This window comes from Apis florea, unplaced genomic scaffold, assembly GCF_048593485.1.
Source record: "Apis florea isolate Af1SG1 unplaced genomic scaffold, ASM4859348v1 contig_3203_pilon, whole genome shotgun sequence".
In the NCBI taxonomy this organism is placed as follows: Eukaryota; Metazoa; Arthropoda; class Insecta; order Hymenoptera; family Apidae; genus Apis; species Apis florea.
In genome coordinates this window covers 6,459,094-6,485,950 of record NW_028256723.1, presented here as the reverse complement: position 1 = coordinate 6,485,950, position 26,857 = coordinate 6,459,094, and the positions used below count along the sequence as shown (strand labels likewise).

At 37.2% G+C, this 26,857-nt stretch overlaps 2 protein-coding genes and 1 long non-coding RNA gene across 3 annotated transcripts; 2 read left to right on the top strand and 1 right to left on the bottom strand.

The window, feature by feature from the left end:
- The first annotated feature begins 739 nt into the window (after nt 1–739).
- Nucleotides 740–7,985, top strand: LOC147657194 (A disintegrin and metalloproteinase with thrombospondin motifs 3-like). Its single transcript, XM_086911331.1, has 3 exons — nt 740–830; nt 7,344–7,559; nt 7,801–7,985. Exons 1-3 carry the CDS (start codon nt 740–742, stop codon nt 7,974–7,976), a joined length of 483 nt encoding a protein of 160 aa, XP_086767457.1. The 3' UTR covers nt 7,977–7,985.
- Nucleotides 7,986–8,292: 307 nt separating this feature from the next.
- On the top strand, nt 8,293–26,469 carry LOC100866495 (A disintegrin and metalloproteinase with thrombospondin motifs 7). The gene is made up of 15 exons (XM_086911329.1): nt 8,293–8,610; nt 8,883–8,972; nt 9,061–9,185; nt 9,269–9,415; nt 10,563–10,721; nt 11,023–11,167; nt 13,622–13,714; nt 18,590–18,799; nt 19,985–20,099; nt 20,679–20,939; nt 21,800–21,917; nt 22,487–22,601; nt 24,091–24,341; nt 25,465–25,682; nt 25,894–26,469. Exons 1-15 carry the CDS (start codon nt 8,443–8,445, stop codon nt 26,316–26,318), a joined length of 2,640 nt encoding a protein of 879 aa, XP_086767455.1. The 5' UTR covers nt 8,293–8,442; the 3' UTR covers nt 26,319–26,469.
- Nucleotides 12,026–15,418, bottom strand: LOC147657193 (uncharacterized). Its single transcript, XR_015293064.1, has 3 exons — nt 15,258–15,418; nt 12,943–13,698; nt 12,026–12,290 (listed from the first exon to the last, which is right to left on the bottom strand). It is a non-coding gene; the product is annotated as an uncharacterized LOC147657193 (long non-coding RNA).
- Nucleotides 26,470–26,857: the final 388 nt, after the last annotated feature.

Genomic DNA, 26,857 nt, shown 5'->3' with positions numbered 1-26,857 from the left:
TTATGTTTGCTAACGATTACGGGTATAATACATTACAAATAAATTCGAATGTTGAATTTTTAAATAATCCAAACGCGAAAGATACTTTATAAGTCGAACGGTAAAGAAAATATTTCTAAATAGAATTAATTATTTATTTAAAGTAATAAGTAATTTTGTTCATTGTTTATAATTCTATATAATTTTGTTAAATTTATCGTAAAAATTTGTTGGAACGTATTTTTCTTTCTATTCCTTTTTATTCGAAAGAATCAATATCAAAAGTACTAAATTTTCGAAATTCGCAAATACTCCGTATGAAGATCAAACACTTATTTGTCGATTGTCAAGTTATAACTTACCATTAATACTCGAATCCCATGATATGAATCTTTCTTTCTTGTTGAATCTAATTTAGATTTATAATCACATCATTACAACGATCTATCAAAAACCGAAACGGATTATCCACAAATTATTTAACCGAATTTAAAAGATTGTCTCACAGCACAAAATCTCTTTGCCTTGACACATTTGACGGATACTGTTTCCCTTGAACATCGTCCGTTCGAATCGATATATCGAAAGGTCTTTTGCGACTCGCAGCGTGCTTTTCATCAGAGAAATTATCTCTCTCTTTTTCCTACGTTCCGACTTCTCTTCCCCTCTCTCTCTTTCTCTTTCTCTTCAATTTCATTCGTCGAATTATCCGCTCTCGCGAAAGAGCGCCGCGTGGCGAAATTGTCCTCGAAAAAGCAGAATGGCTAAACGTTCCTCGATATTCCCAACTCGATTTTATCTCCTTTTGTTCGTTACGTTCCACTGCGGAAAATTCGCCGACATGTACACAGGTAAACCGTTCTTTCTTTTTTTTTTTTTTCAATTAAGAGGCAAAATTTCATAAATCCGATCAATGGTGTTTTAGGTTATGTCGTATTTTCGATACTTTTAATTTGAAACGAAACGGTTCGTCAAAGCGGCTCGTAACCGAGATTTTTGATCGATCGATGAAACGTGTCAACGACTAGTCTTGCATACGCAACGAATGCAATATCCTTTCAATACTGGCAAAAAAAAATAATTTAACAATCCGACTGCTCATTAGCGTTTCGGTTAAGCGTGATGCTGAATCCGATACACGGCTTTGGGATATGCATTTCAAAAGATCGGATAGCTCGTTACATCGATTCGTATTTCGGAAATTTTTTTCTCTTTTTTCTTTTCTTTTTTTTTATATATATCGTCACGCACTTTGATGCGTGTTGTGATTGATACGTTCATCGGATATCTTTGAATCTAGATCAATAGAGTGATCTGTAGAGTCAAATCAAAACCGAAAGAATATACGAATTGTTATTGGTAAAATATAGGATTTTGCAAGTAATAGTTGTATGTGAAGAAATAATATCATTTTAAATCACAATATATTTTAATACCACCGAGATCTCGTGCATTTTTATAAATTTCTTTCATATGCTTCCGTGCATTCGTCGGAAAGACTGTTTGTTACGTACGATAAATTATATCACGCGCAAATTTTACATCGCTCGCGATTTCCAAGGTTTCTTTTAACTCGGCTCAACTATCCCTTTGTATCCAAATGTACATTCAACGAGTGCGTGACTCTCAACGCGATTCCAAATTAATTAAAATTAATTGAAGTTACAAACATTTCGGATTAAAATATTTTCTACAAGAGATTGTATTTTCATTTTTAAAAATTTATTGCTCTCTCAAATTATTTTTCTCCTCCACACACTTTGTTAACCGTGTATATAAATATGATAATAATAGAACGATAATTTTCTTTCGTTCTTTCACGCGGTTAAATATGATTTCATAATGCACGTTGTTATTCGGTACAAAAGCTCGAGTCCGTATTTTACAGTATTTTTTTAAAACGCATGAAATAAAATTATTTATACAACATATAATATATAAAATTAATAGGTTCGACATGCTCCACGAAAATTTATTAAAATTACATATTTGAATTAGCGATGCGATTTTTATCCCGTCGGTAAACCTGTCTTTTTGCCCTCTCGATAGAAGATATAATAATATTTTTATCATCGTACTACAATCGCTCCTCCATAAATAACGAGGGCCAAATATTTGTTTTGCCAGTTTTAAAACATCGAATGAATTCTATGTTATTCTTGCCTGTTATTATCAGGAAAATCGTCATCCCGCGCAAAAAAAATCCTCGTTCATATTCCCCTCGGAGCGAGGAATAAGCTGCAATCGTTTTCGTAAACCTGGAATCCGGTTTTCCCCTTTGAAATCGCCGGTTGAGAGAAAAAAGTAATGCACGATTCAACGGTTGAATCGCGCTGTGGCTTCTTCTCCGCTGTTGGACAAAGTCTCCGGTATCTGTCAAAAGAGGAGGTTTTCCGAGTCTCGCAGGAGCGTGACGACTATTTTTCGTGGTTTCGCGATAAAAACCGTTGGAGCCGTGGTTCTTTCAACCAAAGCTCATTCCGCCTCGCGTTTCACCCATTTTGTCCCTGTTACTTGGTAAAAAATCGGCAGAAAGTGCTTGCCCTCCTTATTCTCCTCTCGTACCTGTGACAGTAATCCGTGTAACGTCATTTTCTTCTCCTCTTAATGCAATAAAGTGTCCTAAAGTGGATTGTAGTGCGCGGTCGTGGAGGACAATGTTTTTAATAAAATTTCCTTTCACTGGAGGACGTAGGGAGAGAGAGAGAGAGAGAGAGAGAGAGATTTTGAGATCAGCTTCGCAAATTTATTGCGAAGCCTTTTCTTCTACGAATGACGACCTGCATAAACTGGACCAATATCTTTTTTTTTTTTTTTTTTTTTGTAATGATATTACGTTGAAAATATTTTGTGCGTTAATTTGAACGAGATTATCGAGATATATTTTTCTTTTCGAAGATAACCGATGTTGCGAAATACGAATGTGTAAAAATCCACAGAATTTGTAAAAATATTTTTTTTCAAAATAAAATACATTAATCGTGCATCTCGAAGAGATTATTTAATTATCGGCGAATAAGAATAATTTTCATATCATTCGTTGAATCGGTTACCAATACAATAAATATTGATTTTAATTTATGTTAATTTGATAAGATTCAATTCAAGACGACAACAATTGGATAATTTATTGTAGACGGTAGTATTTTATGCGTACGGTACATCTAACATTATATTTTAATATTCGCCAGTGTTCCGCAATTATCCTCGTATTCCCTATTCGAATTTATCCGCTAGGTTGGTGTAATCTCGAGCAGCTTTATGCGTTACCTCGTCCAATATACACACGTACACGTATATACAGGAGCAGCAATTAAAACATATCTCCGCCGTGGCATATTTTCGCGTTTTATTTTTGTCGCGCCGCATAGGTTAGTTTCGCGTAACTGTAACACAAAAGCTTCGCAACAACGCCATCTGGAAAAATCGGTCATAGAATGCTATTGGCACCGTTGCTTCGAATAATAACGAAAATCAAAATTCCGTATCGCGAGTGCCACGCGTTTTCCCACGTGTTTTTTTTTTTTTTTTTTTTTTTGATACCAGTGTCAAGTTATCGAGATAAAAATAAGGTTAAAAAAAAAAAACAAAAAAAGAAGAAAAATACGCGTCAATCGTTGAACAATAATTTCAATCGATTTCGTCGATTTTTTTTTCTCCTCTTAGCGTTTTCAAGTTAGTTTGAAAAAAAAAGAGAGAGAGAATGTGTCAATCGTTGAACAATAATGCGATTGTTCACCGTCCGTATTCGTTCGATGCTCGTATCGCGTACAGAGCATTTCCTTCTCTCTCTAGTTTTTGAAATAGAAATAAGGTTATTGGTGGGGGAAAAAAGGAGGAGAAAAAAAAATGGAGAAACACGCGTTCAATTGATTATATTGATAATAATGTAGGATATATTTCGATATTTGTTCTCTTGTGACTCGTCGATTTTCATCTACGAAAAAATCTAAATTTGAAAAATCATCAGAAAGATATTCTTTTTTACAAGTATCTAAATATTTTTCGAGATGAGATGTTCGATTGAAATTAAATACAACTGTACAATGATCACGTTTATTCGATCCAAGATAAATCGATATTAATTCTGTGTAAAAAAGAAAAAGTACAGAGAACAAATTCGATCGATTCAACGTTGAATATCGACGTGTAAAAATAATATTTTAGAGGAAGAAGTAAAAAATAATCTCGAGAAACACGTATCGAGTTCAACAACAACGCGATCATTCGTTCGAGTTTCTTCTTTCAGTGTCGAAATAAAAAAAAGAAATATGGCGGGAAACACGTGTCAATCGTCGACAGATAATACGATCGTTCGCCTGGTTCGTTCGATGCTCGCCGCTCCATCGATTTTCCCCTCTCGAGAACCCACTCGAGAACTTGTTCGCGCTCCTCCAAACTCTGGAAACTTACTACTCCGCCGAGGAACTTGCTCCTTGACCGCGATCCGAATACATTTTTCGACGTTTGACCGCGAAACGTGGCTCGTATGCTGCCTCGATAATCCGAGTGCAGGCGTTAAACGTATGTTTCCGCTTCCACGATCGATTGATACGTTATTAAACCGTTGACCGAGTGGGAAATAGAGATTCGAAACGTCTGCACGTATTTAAGTGGATTGTAACTCTTGGAAATGGTTGAGAGGAGAAGTTTCGATATCGATTCTGATATCACATTCTCCTATGTGTATTTGCATATTATGATGGTATGGTAAACGAAGCAATATTCGAAGATAAAAATTTTTTTCTCTCAATTTTCCCTTAATTTTTTTAATCGTGTTTTCGTTCCAAGATTTCTTGTTCGAGTCGAATTAGAAAAAAAATCTCTTCAGACGAATTTTAAGAAATTTTAAAATTGTATTAAAAATTAAAAAGTTTTTTCCTCTTATTTATTGACGCAATTTTTCACGCAAGTGCAATTATTTGTTCTTTCTCTCGGTTTCACCAAACAGCATTTGTTAGCATCTACTCTTTTTAACGCTTAAGGCGATTAAGCTTACAGTTTCGATATGGCAAAAGTTTAACTCGTGAATTTGTCGCGAGGTATTTCAATGAAAAAGTTCACATCCTGTCGCGAACAAAGTTTCACTTCCTTTTGCCCCCCCGCGAAACGTATGCGTCGCAATTATGGCGGTAAAAAAGAAAAAAAAAATATGAAGGATCACGCTCGAATAAAACTTGCGATCGCAGCTAGCGAGGTTATGCGAGGTTATAATCCGGTCAAAGCCTGTACACACGCCTCTGCTTCAACGACATCAGCAGGCACGGCGCAAAACACCTTTAAATATCTTTGAAGCATCGAGCATCTTTCCCGATCCTAGCCGCAAATGGCTGATCCTATTCACAACGTTTGAAAACGTTGAATTTAATGCTTATTCCTGAAATATTGGATAACCAAGAACGAAAAATTTATGAAATTTTATTGCGCAACACGATTGCTAAAGATACTCGTGAATAATCGTTATAAAAATTGTTAATGGCACATTTAATTCGTAAGTAAAATTCTTTTAAATTTCATTTATAGAAATGAGGTTCGATTGCACGGAGATAAGAGTGATAACGATATAAATTACGTGTGAATAATGGATACATATCGGTTAATTATTAATCCGTTTTCGAAAGAACGAATATCATTGGAATTTCCATGATAAATTAAAGAAAAAAAAAGAAAAAAAAAAGAGAAACGATCGAGCGTCGAACCGCTGAATAAATAAAATGTTCATCAGGAATTAAACTTTCATCGAAAATCCGAGAATTGTTCTGATAAGATAAATATTGGATTAGAAATAATCCACGCGTTAAAAAAGTATAACCATCACGATGCATATATATATATATATAAATTGAAATTTTAATCAAGTTTGAACCAAACAAAAGTCGATCTGTAATAATTCGGCCGCGATATATGTGCATACTCGCGCTTAACATTTTCAATATCGTAAGTAATTTCACCAAGTAGATCGAGTTTTCTTTCTTTCTCACTCTGAATCAACGGGGCACAGAAATCCAACGTTGTCTCGCATCTTTTTTAAGATATATTTCTCTCACGGAATACATTTACGTTTGCGCGCATAACCACGAGTTGGCGCGAGTTGTCGGTTATTCGATACACGCATCGAACGATGTTTCGTTGGAAGGAGAGGGGAGGGGGCGACCTACTCCCAGTCGAAGGCGTCGAGTTAACGAAAAACGTTGTGGTGGGGGAAGGGGATCGTGCGCTCGCTAATGAATCCGCTTTCCTCGCGAAAAGTGTTCTTCACGGTTTAATTTCCTGGCCACCGATGACGGGGAAAATTTCTCATCGATATCTTTGATCTATCTTTCCCTTTTGTTAAGGAAAGGAATGGGGGGAGGGAACGGAGGCCTCTTGCCTCCATACATTTTAAATAAACGTTCCTCCTTTAATCCTGCAGCCACGCGAAAATCAATTAACGTAACGTAAGAGGATTTTTTTTTCTTTTTACGGCAGAAAGATAAAGAAATTATGAATATATCGTTGATTTCTTTGAAAAAAAAATTTCTAAGTATCTTTTTTTTTTAATGATCGTTCTATTTTTAATTTTTTGGAGATGATTATTGGGGGTTTATGTGTCGCTTATTGACAGTGGATGGATACGACTCAAAATGTAAATTTTAGGGATTGAATTAATTTGATTGATCATTATTGATTATTATTAATTAATTAGTGTGGTTTTTGATAGATGTGTATAAAGATAGAAACGTATACCTTTAATAAAAGCAAATTTTGACATTTGTACCAAATCGATGCAGAGTAATGATATGCTATATAAGTGTAACGTGTATCACGCAATTATTGTAAATTTTAATTTCAATTCGGTATCATCTTTACGACAACGTTATTCAAATTTTACAAATAATTTTTTATTGTACATTTTTCTAAAACAATTTTCTTGGTTATTTAATGTAGTCCATCATCGAATACACCATTATTTTATCTTAATAATTATTCAGATTTACGTAGGAATCGACAAAAAACACATTTAATTCTCAAAATTTTACATGTAATTCTTTACTACTATAACTTCGAAGAATAATCTTCAAAAAAAAAACATACTCGATTCCCAACCCATCCTATGGAACAGCATTCCCCAGATTTCACGAATAATTCTTTATTCCATCTCTCTTTACTATTATAAAATAAGAAGAGTCATAGCATCTTAATGAACAAGATCGAGAGAGTGGTGGAAACGAAGGGAAAACGTTCTTCTACGAGCCGCGAAAATTGGTTCTCTCCGTGGAGAATAATTGATCGAGTCGGACGGAAGATGCTTTCTCTCTCTCTCTCTCTCTCTCTCTCTCTCTCTCTCTCTCTTGTCGACGATAACGATGGCTTGATTTTTCAAGGGCGTGACATAGGATACGAGATCGTGGTGCCGAGGAAAGTCGGATCGGATGGAAGGTTCGTGTCGCATCAAATACCTCATCACTTCAAGCGTTCCCTCTACGCCACGGATCCAGGGGGCAGAACGATCGAGGACGATGCTGTTCACTATCGTTTGCGAATAGGCGGGGAGGATCACCATCTCGAGCTACGGCCGAATCCCCACCTCGTTGCCCCAGGCGAGTTGGAAATTAAGATAACGCGCGTGCGCCTGCGCGTTCGTATTTATTTCAGTGGTAGGACAGAAGAAACGAAACGTGAAAATATTTACCTTCTTGGCACGATTCTTCACTTTTCGAGTGTGTGTGTGTGTGGTGTGGACGAAATTTGAATTTTCGAAGTTTCGAATTTTCGTTGTTGATTCCAATCCGTTAAAAGGAGTTAAGGGAAATGAAAATGTTGGTGTTTCATCGTTCGTAGGCGCTGTTATCGAGGAACATCGGAGTGAAAGCAACGATAATTTCTTGAGGGATGCGAAGTTGAAAAAGATGCGCGACTCGCAGTGTCACTATCTGGGTCGCGTGCACGGTCATTCGGGGAACAGCGCCCTCTCGACTTGTTATGGCTTGGTTAGTCAGTTAACCCAACTTTTTTAACCGTCTTAATCGACCAGTCGTTTGAAACCTGATCGAAAAACGAATAAAATCGATCAATTTTACGTATAACAAACGATCAATTAAACGAGTAGCCGGGGAAATTTATGATCGAATTTGGGAGAAAAACTTGGAAAAAGAAAAATTCTAGTCCGAATAGAAACTCTGAAAAAAAAAAAAACAAATGAATCGGGCAGAGATGCAAGGGGGACTAACGGCGTGTTGCGGATAAAGCTTTCAAACGACTCGAACGAAATACTCGTGGCGTAAAGATAAATCTGACTGGAAGGAATCTCGGTGTTCTGATCTCCAGGCCGGATTTATTAGAACGAAACGATCGTGGTACACGATCGAGCCGGTGGCGGGTCACGACTTTACCAAAGAAACGGAGCACCCGCATGTCGTCTACAAAAAGAGGCCGGACGAATTCGGGAGGAACGCCGAGATTCTCTGTAATGTCACCGGCAATATGGCCAAAACCATTGCCAAGCGCGCTTTCAGTTCGCAGAAACGCCACCCACGTAAGAACCAGGCCAACTCGTACACGATGGAACTGTTGCTGGTACTCGACAAGACCGTTCTCGATTATCACAAGGATTTCGACGTCGAGAATTACGCGCTGACGCTGCTCAACATGGTACTAAACTTTGCCCTAGTTTCCCCCTAATTGCCTTCCGTTAAGAGTTAAAAATAGGGGGATCGGGGAAGGCATCTCGCTGTGTTTGGAAAAATAATCCGTTCAAGTATTCGTACAATTAATTGGTAAACGGGGCAAGCATTTCTTTTCTACGTTCAACGAATAAATAAATTTATTTAAAATGTTTCCACTCAACAAATTCAACGTTATTTTTCCTTATTTCTCGTGATAAACACGAATGATGGAAATTATTAATTTTAAGCTCGTTTCAGGCGGCAGCGTTGCTACACGACGTCAGTTTGGGACTGATTATGGAGTTGACTATTGTCAGGATTATAAGAATGCTCGTCCAAGAGAATGAGGTATTGTTATTGATATTAGAACTGTTTTTTTTTTAAATTTATTCTATTATTATTATTATTAATGAACAATCATATTCGTTGAACACAGATGAGTTTAACTGTAACCAAAGACTCGAACGCTACCCTGAAATATTTCCAACAGTGGCAACGAATGATTAACCCTGGGGACGATACACACCCGAATCACCACGATTGTGCCATTCTGATTACAAAGTACAGCTAGCGATCGAATTAATGTTACGCGAGTCCCAACTTAACCTCGAACGAGGTTGAACCCTCCTCATTCATTTGGCCAGGAGTAACATCTGCGATTCACCTGGCGTGTGTGGTTTCACCGGCACCTCGACGATCGCTGGGACTTGCGACCCTTTGAAAGGCGCTGCCATTATAAACGACGTTGGCCTACACACAGGATACCACATCGCCCACCATCTCGGCCACACGTAAGAGTTTCGTTCTCCTCTTCCGTTTCTTTCCCTCCACTTTTTTCCCCTCCCCTATAATATATAGGACGTCGTAGCTGGAAATGTAGGAAAGAAGTGTTAAAAAAAAATATGACGTATAGAGAGATAAGAGGTATCACGAGACGCCACTTCCATTAACGTGAGCTGTAAAATCCAAAGAAACGAAAATAAGAAAAAAGATCGATCCGAAAGGTGTAAATAAATCGTGGATTTTTATGTAGCTAAGAAAAAATAGTTGAAATATAAAGATACGTATAAAATTAATAAATCGAAGGAAATTTCGAGGAGAAGCTGAAACGTATTCGAAAAATGTAGAAAATTATATCCTTCAAGTTGCTTTTTGTTTTGTTTTTGTCACGATATCACTCGATCGGTTGCCGAGATACGAGGAGTCGAAGTTTCCATTGAGAGACAATGCAGAGATTACGAATCGAGCCCAGTGACGTGCATTTTTCCAAGAATTGCGTCTGTCACTTGCCTCGAGTTTGAAATAGATGCGAGCGAGAGTAAGAGACGAGGATGTAGATCGTAAACGCTTAAAAATTACTTTTCTCTTTACACGATGATATCTCGGGAACCGGAAGTCGTATCGAGATAAATCGAAAAGCGTTTTGAAGAGCAAGGTTTCGCGCTTCTAACGATCTTTCGTTTATTAATAAGGAATCGTTATCTTTAGAATTATAGCGGTTTAAATTTTTTCTAATTTTAATTGGATTTAATCGAGTTTAAGATAAATGGTTGAAAATTACTTTTTCTTTACACGACGATATCTCGGGAACCGGAAGTCGTATCGAGATAAATCGAAAAGCGTTTTGAAGAGCAAGGTTTCGCGCTTCTAACGATCTTTCGTTTATTAATAGAGAATCGTTATCTTTAGAATTATAGCGGTTTAAATTTTGTCTAATTTCAATAGACGGTTTAACCAAGTTTTAAAAAACTTATATTCGAATATGGATAAATTAATCGTTTTAAATTGGAATCGATATGAATAGCGCTATGATTTTTAAGATGATGTTTAAATATCTTTCGAATTAAAATTGCGTATCAGTTAGAAATATAGGATCGTTAAATTAGCGTATGCATTTCTCTATCGAATTAATTATTTATTTCGAATTCATTTGCACAGGTTAGGCATGTCGCACGACGTAAAAGAGGAAAATGGCTGTTCGGGCATAATTCGTCACGACGAAAATTACATCGAAACGACGGTGATGCATCCTGGCAACTTGTACATCACGAGAAAGTGGTCCGAGTGTTCGAAGGACTCGCTGAAATTGTACATCGAGTAAGAAACCGCGTTTCGCGCCAACAAAAATTTGTCAAATCGATTTCAGTTTGCTTTCCATTCATTTTAAAGTAGTGGCAGAGAAACTTCGTCGAACCGAGAAATCGGTTCAAAATTCTGTGCACGATGAAATTGGATTTCCACTACTAGTGCTATTTTTATATTTCGCTATTCCCTTAATGTTTTGCACAATGTTAAAGAGAAACGTGCAAACAAACGTCTCACTCATGTTGTCAAAAATATATATAAAAAAAAAAAATACAAAATCACATAGAAATTAAAGATAATTATTTATTCGTAGAGCAGATTTAGGATTCTGCTTGGAGGACAAGCAGCAAAATTACGAGTTCCCCAGCACGGAACTTCTTCCAGGAGTGATGTACAACGCGGATGACCAGTGTCGAATAGAGTACGGTCTCGAGGCACGCCACTGCGATCTGGAAGTGGTAAAGGAACAAATTTAATTAAATGTTTAATAATTTTTCTTTCTTCTTTTTACTCACCCTCCATTTCTCCTCCAATTTTTTTTTTTTTTTTTTCAAGCCACGATATCGCATTTTACTCTGCCGCCTTATTTTCCACGTTACATTATGCGCCTGTGAGAGGAACTCCCATATTCTTTATATCTCCGCCATATTTCATTGGGCGGATCCAGGAAAAAATATATGCAAGCTGCTATACCGTCTGCTCTTCCTAGATCATAAGATCTCTCACGTCTCCTCCCTCCATCCATTATTATTCAATTTTAATTTTAATTCGCGTCCTCGAAGAACATTCGACGAATAATTTCCAAGAAACTGTTCTTTAAAATCTCGTTCAATTTGTCGATTAATTAATCCAATTCAGGATCGTCCACCGATCGTCATCATTCCGTGATCGATGTTTTCATAAGTGTTCGACCATTGCATCCGGGCGCCGGATTAATTTAACGAGAGAAAGAGCGCCGTTCCAACAGTCTCATTATTTCGTCATTCGAAATCATTGATGATGGGCCAAACACGAGGCGGGCCCCAATTGTAATTTTATAATTAAACGCGAAAACATAGGTGGAGGAGGAGGCAGTCGAGGATGGTTGACACGCGTTACGTTAACGAACTTACGAACGAAAATTCACCCGTGTTGCGGGTTCACCACGCTCGTTTATTTATCGAACGGGCATTGTTTTCCATCCGCGCAGCAATAAACGCGTTAACGTCCCTTGTTGTTGTCCTTTGATATTTACACGCACGCGCGCACAACGTGGAAAGAACAAAGATTACGTTTTTTTCCCCCCACCTCTTCGTTGTTCTCCTCCTCCTCCTCCTCCTCCTCCTCCCCCCCTCTTCGCGCCCCAAGCACAAAAGAAAGTGTTAATTGCGTGAACCGTTTCGTCACAATGTGTTCCACGTTGTTCCCGTTGTCAAGTTGTTATATTTATGAAAGAAGAAAATTACTTGTGAAATTCTGGTGTATAGCGAGTTTGGACACTTTTCTTGCTCGAACTTTTCATTTTCTCCCCGATTCAGAGTGAACAGGGTTTGTAATGTATTTTGTTTTCGTCTAACAATGGTTTCGAGAGATGATTTTGATCTGGAATAATTTTTTGTTGATTTGTTTCTCTGAGAAAATTTGATTGGAATTATGTGCAATTTATTTTATATTGTCGTATGAAAATGTAGAAATGTATTTGAAAATTAATCCCTTGATCAAGAATTGTTTAGAAGTTTTTGAAAAACTTTAGATAAGTTAAGTTTAACTTTCAAACGCTTGCCTGGAAAGTTTGAAAATTTTTGGATTCTTTCTCTCTTTGCACATTTCTTTCTAGTATACAAATAACTTGGATTTATTCAATCTAATCTTAAATATCTTATCTTCTTTCTCATTCACCATTTGGAATTGCCCGATTTAAAACAATGAAATAAAAAATTCTGCATTTAATACAACGCGATATCAAGTATTGCAGAGGTAAATGTTCGAATTCTATGAAATTACATGTTGAATTTGATTTAGATTTACGATTTAAGTTTATATCAAACCTGATCTCATTACTAGATGCAATAATGTCACGGAGTTATCTTCAACAATCAATTTCCCGCAACTAGAATTCTAAATTAACATTTCTATGAAGATACGCGATTTAAGCTCTATTTCATATCTATAAAAATTTAAATTTACATAAACGTTCGCAATCTACTCGTAAGAAAATTGAAAAAAAGCACCAATAATTCATCAAAATACTCACCTTCGTGTATTTGATATTTTTCGATCTTAATCATCGTATGATGTAAGCTATAAGTAGCATTTGAAGATAAAATTTTCGAAAGTCGCTCTCATCTTTCCAAATAACTAAAATTTTCCAACGCTATTATTATATAAAAACTTGTCTTGAAACTTGTTCCTGATACGTAATTTTCACTAGAATTTTCAATAGAAACATTACATTGTGAAGAATAAGTATCCATGTATGATTTTCACTAAAGATATTTGAATTTGAGAATAAAAACTCTCGAGATTATTTTCTTCAAACAAAAACAACATTAGGAAATAAATTATCCAATGATAATTTCCATTCTGAATGTTACTTTCAAGCGTCTACTTTCAACGTAATACAAATCGAGTCACGAAAGTTTCACTTGGCAAATGCATTCTCATTCTTATTATTAACGAGATAAACCACGACAGATGCCACCCGTGAAGAGGCTCCATCTGTCGTCCGCCACGGCAAGCTTTTACCTCGTGCGCGCGGCCTGCCTTATCCTTTTAGGAAAACATACACACATACACGTACACACATACGTACATACGATCGTGAATCGTTGAGATAAGCACGGCACAACGGTGGTTGGCTATCGTTGCGCGATATCGCGATCGACACGAAAACCATCTGCACCCTGACCGATACGATTGCGTTACATTTTCAGAAGTGCGAGAGCCTGAGGTGCGCCATTCCGGGAAAGGGTTGCGTGTCTACGATGGAACCAGTGGCTGACGGCACGCGCTGCGGGGAGAACAGGGTAAATTATTGCCTGGAAGTAAGCGAAGGGAAATTAGCGGAGTATCCTCGCCTCTGATCTTTCATTTTTGTTCGCGGCTAATGGAAATTGCGAGAGAGGACAAAGGGATTTTGATCGAAATGGCGGAAATGGTTCGCCCTTTCGTGCAATCGTGTCGTTATATGGATAACGTTTTTTTTTTTTTTTTTTTTTTTTTTAGGGATGAAGCTACATTCATTTGGGCAAAGTATTTCGTTATCTTAGGTGAAAAAGATGGTTTCTTTTTTTTTACATTTTGTTACGAACGTGTAATATTTATCGTTTTTTTTTTTCACGTATTTTATCACGTATACGTATTGTATACACAAATTCAAATCTCGATCTTCTGTCCACCGCGCGATGCGAAAGAAGAGATAAAAATATTTTCACGAGACGCATCCCCTTTTACATCCCTCTTTTTTTTCTCGAATCAAATTACCTGCTTCGAGAGAAGGAATAAACACTCTTACAAATTATACACCGTAATTATACACCGGAAAAGTATTCGTCTTCAAACCCGTATATTCCGTATATCTATATTAAGCTGTATTAACGAACGCAATTTACATATCTGGATCGCTCGAATCTTTTCTTTTTTTTTTTCAAGTAATGGCCGATATAAGAGGGTTAACGATCCGAGACATCGAGGGAGGGGGGTTAAACGCAAGCTTTTGTTCCTTGCGCGACAATATTCGTTGCGTGGGTGCACCGCGTCGCGCGAAGAATTATACGTTTCTGTGTTGGAATGATACATATTGTTTAGATATGCGATAATCCCCTATAAATACGTCAGCAAAAGGTTTTAACGGCGCGACTTTTGCAAGAAACAGGTCTAGTAGGATCCCAGGCGGTAAAACCGTTCCGGATAAAATTCTCTCTCCCTCTCTCTCTCTCTCTTTGAATCTCTGGGCCCGTTTGAATCTCAATGCAAATACGATTAAGACATTGTGCTCGCCGTTTTTTTCACCTAATCACGCTCTTGTTAACTTGTGTGCAAGCCAGACTGTTCTTCATCGAACATGCCGTGCTTGTTGCATCGATCGAAGAGTAATTAAAACTCTCGAGGTATATACAAAATCGAGGTGCGTGTCTTCGAGGGGAAATGAGATTGGGAAGGAGGGGGAGAGGGAATATTATAAGGAGTTTAAAATCGTTTTTTTTTTCTTGATTTTCTTTTGTTCGATCGATTTCACGATACGGTTATTTTTCTTTTTTCTTTTTTACGAACCAAGCGTTCAACAGCGGTTCTCAAACCGTGGATCGAGAAAAATGTTTCTCACGAGGATTCTATTTTATTTCAGTTTTTTTTTTTTTTTTAAGATATCACTTCTTATACGCGATTCTAGATTTGTAAATTACGAATCGTTCAAATATTCAACACGATCACGTATGTGCTTCGTATAATTATCAAGTGCTTTCCTCTTTTCTTTCCAAATTTAAGATTTTGTTACATAAATCAGATACAAGATCAACCAATTGTTCCAGTCGGATAGATTGTCTGGGTCGAACAATTCCTCCGACTCACCGTCGTCGAACTTTCTCGATGCACGTGAACGATCGTCGTCTTCCAAATTAAAATTTCCGGCTTTAAATCTTTGCTACCACTTTTCGCACGTTTCAACATCTTCGATAGCCGATTTTCTCTTTCTTTGGAACGCAAAAAGGAAGCAGCGACACGAACGATGCTTCTCGCACGCCATATTGTTGCATAGAACTGGAAACTCTTGAAGCGCTCGTCGCGACTCTTCTTGAAAACAAAAGAACGCTCTTTCAGATGGCGCCACGAACAAAGCAAAGTATTTCGAATTCGGTCAGAAGTCACGATCACGATCAGGTAGAAGAAAAAGGGAAGAAAGTTATTCCCACACCTGATGAAAATTATTGCTTGAATAGTTTAAGGGGATTAACGCGTTGTGATGTCGAATATTCCAGAATAAATATCGTACGAAAAAGATCGTACAGGTGGGACGTTTGACACAACAAATGGTTGGATAATTATTTCCGTCGGATGTATAATGTTGGGAAAATTTAGCGGTAACCGTCAAGTTTCAGAAGCTTGCTAGATTCAATAACTATGCAAATTTCACCGCTATATTTGACTTCGGATGATACATGATGTTGGAGAGCCGTGCGAAAGTTTGCGTTGAGGGAGGAGGAGGGGAGGAGGAGGAGTAGGGAGAAGGAGGGGACACGTTTCGCAGTTCATAATGCGTTAATACTCGTTCCCCAAAGGATCCTCAAAGGTATCCTCGGTGATGGCGCGCACCAACGCGGTGTCTCTGAAATCCTGTGCTGTAAACGAAAAGAAAAAGGAAAAGGTCGTGCTTGTCGTGAAAGATAAATCAACTTGTAAAATAATACATCTTTTGCGCCCGTTCCCCGGGAAAATCGAGTTACACAACGAAGATAAATGTTGAAGGGACGGGCTAAGATAGATGTTTGGAACGCGCTGGAAATACTTGAAATGATTTAATCGAGATATCGGGTTAGATATCAATTTCGAGACGGATGATAAAATTATTGCGGTATATAGATGTTAAAAGTCGTTAACGTCGATCCAGAATTTCGTTTCGTTTTTTACGTTCGTAAAATTTGAAAAGAATCATCGAGGGGGAAGAATTAAACATAAAGAAAGGAAAAGTTTTCTACGTATCTTTCATTCTCCGTTTTCTATCTGTAAGGAAAATATTTCTATTTTCTTTGGTTGTGTCAGGTGTTGATTAAAAAACGTTTAAAAAATTCGAAACGAAAGGATATCCTTTCGTATCATGTAAACTATGTACAACTTCAGTGTAAATTTAATCTTCTTTCATCGAAAAATCAGAAATCCAACTTGGAAATTCGTTCCTTCATGGTTTTTTCGATCATCTTCGATTAATGTTAAATATCCACGTTTATTTCAACTTCGTTCAATTTTATTAAATCTCATTTGCTCCTCCGATCGAACGGAGTTCGAACAAAGTCGGAGGAATTCAAACGTTGCTTCTTCTTTTTCTTTTTTTTCTTGTCAAAGATCGCGTTCCAAGGACGAAGAATGCCTGTGACGTTGTTGTTCGAGATTATTCGAGGCTTTGCAAAGGAGGAGGGGGGAGGCAAGTTGGTCGATGGAAACTGATAACAAACTCGACGCCACAACACGTTCGAACTTGACAAAATTATTTCTTTTTTTCTCGATTTTGAGCGGAGATTTTAATTTTTGGAGGACAAATACTACTTTTTATTTATTGTTTTTTAAGAAATGCAAAAACTAAATGCATTTAATTAGTACAGAATAAAAATGAGAATACATAATCGATGTATAAAAAATATATACAAATATTGAGAGATTAGGAAGGAATAAAAAAAATTGCCAACTAAAGTTGGAAATATAATATAAGATAATTTAAAATTGATCCATAAATATTGGGTAGATTGGGATAGAAAAATCCGCTAGATGGCGAGAAAATTAATTTTAATATAACCAAATATGGCGGTAAAAAAGAGTAGAAACAGTTTCTACTTTTCGCATATCCAACTCTTATCGCGTGGAATAAAAAATCATTGCGAATTCCTAAAACGAAGCAATCACTTAACTTTAAGCTTAATTTAAATTAAAATACATGTTTCGAGATGACATATCTCGTTATTGAAATTGAAATTATCGAATTATTTATATTATACGTCGAAACAATTGTTTCTTGTAAATTTGAAATTGAATTTTCTCCATTTAATACATTATTCCAACCACTGTGACTTCCTTCTTTTTTCGAGGCTTTTCGAAAACCTGCCTCCCAACAGATCGGGCGGACGAACGAGTTTATAATTATTCGCAAAGAGCGAACGAATCATCTTTCTTCCGTTTTATCACGTATTCGTGCGGCCTCTCCTATCATCGATTATATCGAAAATTATATTTTAACAGCCGTCACGTCTCGTCGCGTAGAGAATCGTGATCGCGCGACCGCGAATGCTATCGATTTTTTTTTTCTTTTAATTTAAACATCTTTCTTTCTCGTATCGTTCTCCAGATCTTTTTTTATTTTTCTCGAAATTTTTAAGGGGCTGCGCTCAGTTCAGGAATCGTTTTGTGGAATAGGAAATTCAATTTGTGATTTGAGTTAAACGATGTTTGTCACAGGATTTTGTAAAAAAAAAAAAAAAGGAAAAAAATTCGAAAACGTTAAAAACGCTAAACTGCGACTTATTTTTCGACCGTTTCAATTCCGATTGCAGGGAGAAATTGACTCTCCAAAAATTGATGAAAGATAACGAGCTTTTCGAAAATAAAATATCGAGATAAAAATTGCTTCTCGTTTAACGTTTCTACATACTCCTTTCTTGTTTCCAACAATCTTTATCTCTTCTTCGAAAATTAAATATTGGGAAAAACAAAATTGTGATGAGATACACTTATCGAAAGTTTACTCTTTCCTCCCTGGAGAAAAAATAATTTTCCTCTGAAATTATATATTCGAAAAAGGAGGAGTGTTAAAAATATAAAATCATTTTCGAAAAAAATCTTTCTCCATCCTTAAAATAATAAAATATTTAAAAATATTTAAAACCGAACTTCCTCCTCTTTCCTTGCTCCCTTCGTTTCAATAATTCGTTCGAAAATAATTCTTTCCTTCCTCTAAAATCGAAAATTCGCGAAAGATTCGCGTGACACAACAGGTTTTTACATCCTGGTCACATCGGGGAAAAAGAGACGGTCGTTCGAAATTTCCATAATGCAACGATAAGAGGAACCGAGAAAGGGAGAGAGAGAGAGAGAGAGAGAAATAGATAGAGGAGCGCGATAGACGGATAGATGGCGCGTGACGCGACTAATTGAAAGAACGGGAAGAGGCCGGGATTGATCGATAATCAACTTTGCAGTGGTGTTACGGGATGAAATGCCTGCTGGTCGGGGAACGACCTGGTGTCGTGGACGGTGGTTGGAGCAATTGGTCACCTTGGAGTCGATGCTCCCGTACCTGTGGTTCCGGCGTCACACTCTCGGTCAGGCGATGCGTCAATCCTGTCCCATCCGATGGTGGCGCTTTCTGCAGGGGCGACAGGAAACGTCACAAAATATGCGCCACTGAGGTTAGTGCTCTCCCCTCCCCAGAAATCTTGTTAAGAGTCGGCCAGAAATTGAATTAAGGTAGGGGAAACGTTAGATTTTTGTCGTGCGAACGAGTGAAAGATGAATGTTTGGTTATGGATGATCGAATGGTGATCGATGATTTTTTGGCCGAGACCATCGTGCGAGATGGAAAGAGACGAGAGTGGGGCGTGAATAATTGTGATTATGGTGGCAAAATTGGTGGCATGTCGAGCCGTGAGTGATCGAAATAATATTAAACTCGAAGATGAATGTTGGTTATGTATACGATTATTAAGCGTATACATTTTTCGTCCATCTTTTTATTTATATAATTGATCCTGTATAATCGTTTGTACTAAACTGTTCGTACGGGAAGCGTTATTTCGATATTTCGTGTCGTGAACGATGAGAGAAAGATGAATGTTTGGTTATGGATGATCGAGCGGTGATCGATGATTTTTTGGCCGAGGAATCGTGCGAGATGGAAAGAGACGAGAGTGAATAATTGTGATTAAAATTGGTGGTGTATCGAATGGTGAGTGATCGATATGCGAAATAATATTAAACTCGAAGACGAATATGTACACGATTATTGGGTGATTGAAAAGTGATTCGATGATAATTTTATCCGGGCAAGAAAGTTTCGCGGAAAACTAGTGCGAGTATTACACTGTTTGTTTGAAACAGTAACGAAAGGAAACATTAATCGTGAACGGAATAATTTTTGCACGCCAAACAAACGATATGTTATTATCCGGCAAACTTTCGCCGCAGATGTTCTTCGTCTCATTTATTCAATTTGACGTTGCGAGGAGGGAATAAATCTCTATTACGCTTTCGTTGATCCCACGGCGAATTAACTAGTCTAGGGAGCTAGTTTAGAATGATGATGTTGATAAGAGAAGGAGACGACTCTTCCTACCTTCTCCGTCAATTAAACGCTGGATAATTCGCGTTTTCAAACATCTCTCTCGTCGCGAAATCTTCCACGATCAAAATTAAAATCGGAAAACACGATTCGTTATTCGAATTTCGCGCGCAAATAGGACGAGGTGAGTTTTCTATCGTTGGCCATGAAATTTTCAATCGCATCAGGTAATTACTTTTCACTACTTTTGCGGAAATTGGAAATTGGGTTATCCCGCCACGAGTGTTCTCGTTAAAAGTTTTCTTCGATTTCGCAGCCGTGCGACGTGGAAGCCCCCTCGTTCCGCGATGTCCAGTGCAGCGGGTACAACAACTGGGTCTTCCCAGAAGACGGGAAACTTCACCAATGGTCCGAGTACAAGCTGCCCGAGGGTAACTAGCTGGCCAACTATTCACCTTATTTAGCTATAGAAAGTGGAAAATGGGAACCTCTCATAAATTTAGATATACATATATTTGTTTAAATTTAAAGCTTCTGTTCAATTTCCAAATAGATTATTTCTTAAGTCATCACTTTTATTTTTGCAATAGTCGAGCGTTTTTAAACATTTCTCCTCTTATGGACAAAAGTTGAGAAACAGTTTTTTCACGTGAATTCTTCGATCGTTCGTGTTAAAGATAATAATATTTTCACTGAAATAAAGAAAACATGTTACAAGAATCATATTCGAAAGAAGAATAATTTAAATGTAAAAATGTAAAAATGCATAAACATTTAGAATCTTTTTTTTTCACTTATTTTATCTTTCACACGAAAAAATCAATATCCAATATTCACAAACCTTCCTTTGATTTTTAATGCTCTCTCAAATATATTATAAAAGATTTTCATACACAAGAGAAATACCCAATTCTAACAAGTATTTTTTTTTTTTTTTTTTTGGAAATTTACCTCGCCAATTTTTCGCCATTGTTGCAATAAAACTTGAACACGAATCATGATGGCCCCAGATCTGAGAATATCGGAGAACCCGTGCACGCTTTACTGCGTGAACGAGAAGAACGTGGTCGCCTCTCTGAGCCCAAGGGTCGTGGACGGCACCACGTGCTACAGGGGCATACGGGACATCTGCATCGGCGGCACATGCCGCGAGATACCCTGCGATCTCAACATGGAGTCGAACGCCGTGGAGGACGCGTGCGGCGTGTGCAAGGGTAATGGGACCTCGTGCAGCCTGAAGGGAGACACGATAACGATCGTGCAAGCGGCCCGTGAGTTCGATTTCCATTTTTCTTTCTTTTTTTTTTTTTTTTTTTTTGACTGAAATTTTTGCGTTTATTTCGAAATACCGTGCCTTTATGCTGTTGTCGTCGTCTTGTTGCACAGCTATGCGCGTTTTATTACGTCGTCGTACGAGCATTCTTTCGAAAGTGGTTTTGCTCGAAGCGACTGGTTGTCGAAATACGTCCTGTCCTTGCTTTTACCCGTGTTTTCCTAGATGATTTTTATAGGATGGGAAGGAAATATTTTTGTTTCGTAAGTGGAAATATTTCTCATTCACTCTTGTTAATATGCGTTGTTTAATTTTATATTCTTACTTTCTGTAATAATTCTAAGGTGCTTTCGTCGCTCGAAAAAATTGTTTTCACTCACAATTTTCCAAAGGATCGAAGAATTTTTCTATGTTTCGTACGACACGATTTATCCTCAAATTACAGTCGAACGAGAAATGAGATTAATTTAATCTCGCCTTGAATTAATAATTTGATCTCTAATCTATCCAAAGGATCGATTGAAATTAATCGAAGCGTAAAAATTTTCGATCCAAAATCATCGAAGAAATAAACGAATATAATTTAACGGTTTCGGTCGATAAAATCGATAAAAAAGGTCGGGAGAAATATTTTCGAAAGAAGATTCGCGATAAATAAAGCAGAACAGATTGAAATTCCGCGCGGATAAAGGCACTAGATCGCGCGAAAGCGGGAGAAATATTTCTCGAGGAATCCTCTCGATTTTCTACGCCCATGCGATACGATATATATATATATCGAATAAATTGAGCGCTCGCGAATCGAGCGCCCTCTGCAAAACTTCTAACACTAGGCGAAAAACTTTTCTCCAATGGCAGGCCCGACGAAGTTGCTCGAGATACCTGTCGACGCGACCAACATCCGTGTGGAGGAGTTGGAGCCCTCGAAATCCAGGATAATGGTGTGGAGCAAGGACGAGAAGCCGTTAATTCATGGGTAAATCGACTTTTCTTCGAGTTGGATCAATTGAACACTTCGATCCTTGCAAAGTTTTTATTTTGTGTCTTCTGTTTCCATTACTTTTGGAACGTTTTAATCGTTGCGGTGTCACGTGACGTTATTAACCTCGTCTTAAATAGATAAGATAATATTGTTTGTAAATATACATGGTTTGTAATTTTTCAATCGATTCGTAATTTTTTTTTCTTCAATTACAAAAGAATCGAAACAGAAATATACAAATAACTTTGATATATAATAAATTTATAATTGTAGAACTTGTTTCGCAATGTATTTACTCGATACGTGTTCGACTTTAAGCACATAGTTATTCCTGAAACAACGTGAATGATTAAATGTCTGGTTCCAGAATACTCTTGAACTTTGTGCATTACATACGTAACGTGATTTGAAACTTGTTCACAAAAATTTACAACGAAGGCTCGAAGAATATGAAAAAATAGCTCGATTAGCATTATCTCTCTTACTTTCAATCGTGGCGCGAAATTTCGAACGAAACAAAACAAAACGTACACCGAAACTACATTATCTCCTGATTGTTTCAGGGATCGTTTAGGATTGTTCGAGGTGGCTGGCATAAAGGCGTGGTTAGGGGCGATAAGATTGAACCAGGAGACTCTCGTCATACCAGGACCCATCGTCGAGGAGTTGATTGTAATGGTAAACATAACGAAAGCGCCCCGCTAATTAGCCAGGCTGGACAGATCGATAAGGGGATATCTCGAACGAGGTGTCCAGGGCTCGGACAGTTCTTATCGAGTCGAGAAACACGTTGATTCCTTCGATACGAGGGAACGAGGCTTCTCTTCGTTAAGCAAAAAAAAACTTCTTTATATTTCTCGATGCGCAATGCATATTTGTTATTCTTTGAAAAGAAAGTCTCGTTCGTTATCTAATGCGATTAAAGAGGATAGAAGATGTGAGATGATTATGGTATTTATGAGATTACTCGACTTCGACTTTTATCCAAATCTTGGACGAGATATCTGTGACATTAAAGAGATATCTCATTCTTGATGGCGAAGAGATTGAGACTAGCGTTGTGAGGATCGAGTCTTCGAAGCTTATCAGCTATGATATATGTTTAAATGTATGAATTGATTAAAGTTGAAGCGTCATGTGTAGATATGGGATAATGGTACAAGTTTACAAGTTGACAATTAAGAATAATTTTAACTATATTTTTATGGTCTTTAGTTTTAATGTAATGTTGATTTTATTAAATACTTTAAATACTTCTTCTATATAGAAAGATAGTTAATTACGTTTCTATTAGAATAAAAGCTAATGATAATTTTTGCCAAAAGCATTTGTGCATCTTTCATAATTGCAAAGTGAAGATGCATTGAAACTCAACTTGATTTGGCTTGGTACTGTTGAAGATGGAATCTTGAAGAGCAACGTTATAAAATTTAAGTTTCAAGTTTGAAAACATAGTTCGAGGCTCTTGGGGTTAAATTATCTAGTAAGTTTAAGCTCCATACGATGTTAGCCTTCAAGATTCATCGAAGCTTCGAAGATTCATGATTCAAGACTAGAAAAATGTTTTATTGATGAAATTTTATTTTAAAATAGTCATCATAGCTTTTAATGTAATTTTTCTTAAAGTCGATTGCCTTTCAAGTGCAAAATGACTCGTTTTAATCTATGAATAAAAAAAAGAGAGAGAGAAAAACAGGATGTTGTCAGATATAGTGTAGTGATATGCATGCCAACTGTCTTTCACACGCGCTATCGGATCCATTTTATTATTCAAACTTTTCCCCTAAAAATTGATATATCCAGCTACCTTCCCCATTTCCAATATTTGCACACGACGATCCAAACCTACTTTTTCATATCCTCGCGAATTGGAGAACAAAATTTCAAGTATTATTAAAAGAAAAGAAAAAGTTTCACGAGTACAAAGTTATTCACATATTCATCGCAAGAAGAATGTATTCGGAAAGAAATTTTTAATCCCAGTTGCTGCATTCATTAAAAGATAGGAATAGAAATATTTTTTTCAAAGAAATCCACCTCTCCACTTTCATTGTGCTTCTCGTTCATTCGTGAATTGAATACCAACTCCTCTCAGCTGTATGGAAAAGTAGTTTCGTCCTCGGTAATTTTGTCAACCGGGTTCTAAGGTGGTCGATGCCCTGAATAGATTCTGCCGAAAGGGAACGTGACGGTGAGGTATTCGTACGGCGTGAAAGAGAAGAGCCCTCGTAAGCCCGAGTTCTCGTGGAACTTTCTCGACTGGGAAGAGTGCAACGCGAATTGCGGGCCGGGCGAGCAGATCTCCAAGCCCCGTTGCCTCGAGAAACACGCGGGCATAGTGGATGACACTTTCTGCAAAAGCATGGCCAGGCCGCAGGAAAAAGTGAGACCCTGTTATCGGGCACCCTGTATCCCCAGGTTAGTGTACCCTTCTTTTTTTTTTTTTTTTTTTTTTTTTCATTCAAAAATAGTCGACTCTCGAATTGAAATTAAATTATTATTTAATGTGATGTTTAACTTTTATCGTATTATTTTTTTAATACAAAATTCAAAAATAGTCTCTGCTCCTCTAATTTATTATTTGTGATGTTTCTTTTTTTTTTATCGTATTATTTTTTGATACAAAATTCAAAAGTTTCTGTTCCTCTAAATTATTATTTGTGATGTTTCTTTTTTTTTTTGATACAAAATTCAAAAATAGTCTCTGCTCCTCTAAATTATTATTTGTGATGTTTCTTTTTTTTTTATCGTATTATTTTTTGATACAAAATTCAAAAGTTTCTGTTCCTCTAAATTATTATTTGTGATGTTTCTTTTTTTTTTTTAAATTATTTTTATCGTATTATTTTTTGATACAAAATTCAAAAATAGTCTCTGCTCCTCTAAATTATTATTTGTGATGTTTCTTTTTTTTTTATTATGTTATTTTTTGATACAAAATTCAAAAATAGTCTCTGCTCCTCTAAATTATTATTTGTGATGTTTCTTTTTTTTTTATCGTATTATTTTTTGATACAAAATTCGAAAATAGTTTCTGCTCCTCTAAATTATTATTTGTGATGTTTCTTTTTTTTTTTAAATTGTTTTTATCGTATTATTTTTTGATACAAAATTCAAAAATATTCTCTGCTCCTCTAAATTATTATTTGTGACGTTTCCTTTTTTTTCAAAACCACTTTTATCGCATTATTTTTTGATATAAAATTCGCGTAATAATATTCACATTCAATTTCATATTATAACAATATTATGAACGATTGAATCGCTGTGTCATTAAAAGCATGTCTGTTTTTACTGGCTCTCGTTAGAAAAAGGATTTTTCAAAGTTAAATTTAAATTTCCACTATTTCTTCACGTATAAAATAAAACGTGTTATTATACCTTTTATTACATATCAAAATAAAATTTGCATAAACACACCACGTTGAAAAGGTAGAGCTTATTCGCGTCCATTTCTGATGGTGAGATGGATAAACATCCGCGTTTCTCGACCTATCGAGAAAAGGATGGAAAGTCGAAAGGTAAATGACGTTGATTCCAGATGGATGATCGGTGATTGGCAAGGGTGCACGTCCTGCACGTTCCGTTGCGAGAACACGCGATCCGTGAAATGCGTACGCCCCGTCGGCCATTCTGAGCAGGATGTGGATATTATCGCCGACAGCTACTGCGAAGGGCCGAAGCCGAAGGAACGGGAGCCCTGCGCCGGCCGGGAGAAACGCAACAACGTTCAAACGCGACGCTCGAAGCGGTGGAAAAGTATATCTATCCTTGTCCTTGTTGTTCCATTCTATTATCGATTTTTCGCGCGTTCGAAGGATGTTGTTTTGTCTATTTTATCTTGTGAAAAATAATCTATGAAATTCTGCCATCCTTCTTTTTTTCTTTTTATACCTTGCAATATCTACGATTAAGTTCTATCTATTCAATCCATTTTGAACGTTTGTTATTGTTGAAAAAAAAAACGAAGAGTCGATCGAGAAGAAATTTCAATTTGGAAGGAGGCACGAGGAAGAGGAAGACGACGATGACGACGATGACGACGACGAAGACAGAGAGGAAAAAGAAGAGGAGGAGGAGGAGGAACGAAGAGAAGAAGAGGAGGAAGAAAGAGAAGAGGAAGAAAGAGAGGAAGAAAAGGAAGAAGAAGAGTATAAATCGAGCATTCAAAAGTTAAAGAAGGGCGAACAGGTGATCGACAGCAAGGATATCAGTAATTTAACACTCACCATCATTTTGGAACACGACGCGACCGGTACGTTGATCTTTCCCAAGGATTTTGTCCCCCAACCACCGCCCAACAGCACCGTGTTTACATTGGTTGGAATGGACGCGGTCAAGTACATTCAAAAAATTCAAGAAGACGCCGTGACCGCTTCCAAACAACGTTCTTAGCGAGTTGAACTAATTGAAAAATCGATACGTACATTTATTCGCGTATCCAGAGATCTGTGTGTATTGATCGTTCTACTTATGATTAATTTAACGTACGTGCTAATTATGTACGTTACACGAAATGCATTAAATATCACGTTTCGATGCGAGAGTCGAGCCGTCTCTCTTCCAAATTGAATTAAAAACATTGTGACATTGATGGAGAAATGATCGGTCGTAGATCGTTGTGTTGAATCTGCAATATCGGCCGAGCAGGCGGGAAGATAATTTCGTAATAAATTGAATCGGCGTTAAAATATTAACGGGTCGATTAAAAACGCGATAATATGCCGATAGTAACGGCGCATAAACCGCCCCGGCGCTGTCACTGTTTCATCGGTTGCATTTTGTTTCAATCACGTTGCCGTTCAATTTGCCGTCAGATTACGCACGCTTGCCAGAGAATCGAATTATATCCGACGCGGATCGGATCTTTTCCGATATCCCATTGAATCGAATCGGTGTGTGGTGCACACGCTATTGTTAAAATACAAAGAAAG

Bases quoted from the DNA above. Each gene is read 5' to 3' on its own strand.
- LOC147657194 (XM_086911331.1), top strand. From the start codon at position 740: ATGGCTAAACGTTCCTCGATATTCCCAACTCGATTTTATCTCCTTTTG. The intron at 831-7,343 runs GTAAACCGTTCT...TGATTTTTCAAG, and splicing joins ATTCGCCGACATGTACACAG to GGCGTGACATAGGATACGAG. The intron at 7,560-7,800 runs GCGAGTTGGAAA...CATCGTTCGTAG, and splicing joins TCCCCACCTCGTTGCCCCAG to GCGCTGTTATCGAGGAACAT.
- LOC100866495 (XM_086911329.1), top strand. From the start codon at position 8,443: ATGGCCAAAACCATTGCCAAGCGCGCTTTCAGTTCGCAGAAACGCCAC. The intron at 8,611-8,882 runs GTACTAAACTTT...AGCTCGTTTCAG, and splicing joins CGCTGACGCTGCTCAACATG to GCGGCAGCGTTGCTACACGA. The intron at 21,918-22,486 runs GTAAATCGACTT...TGATTGTTTCAG, and splicing joins GAGAAGCCGTTAATTCATGG to GGATCGTTTAGGATTGTTCG.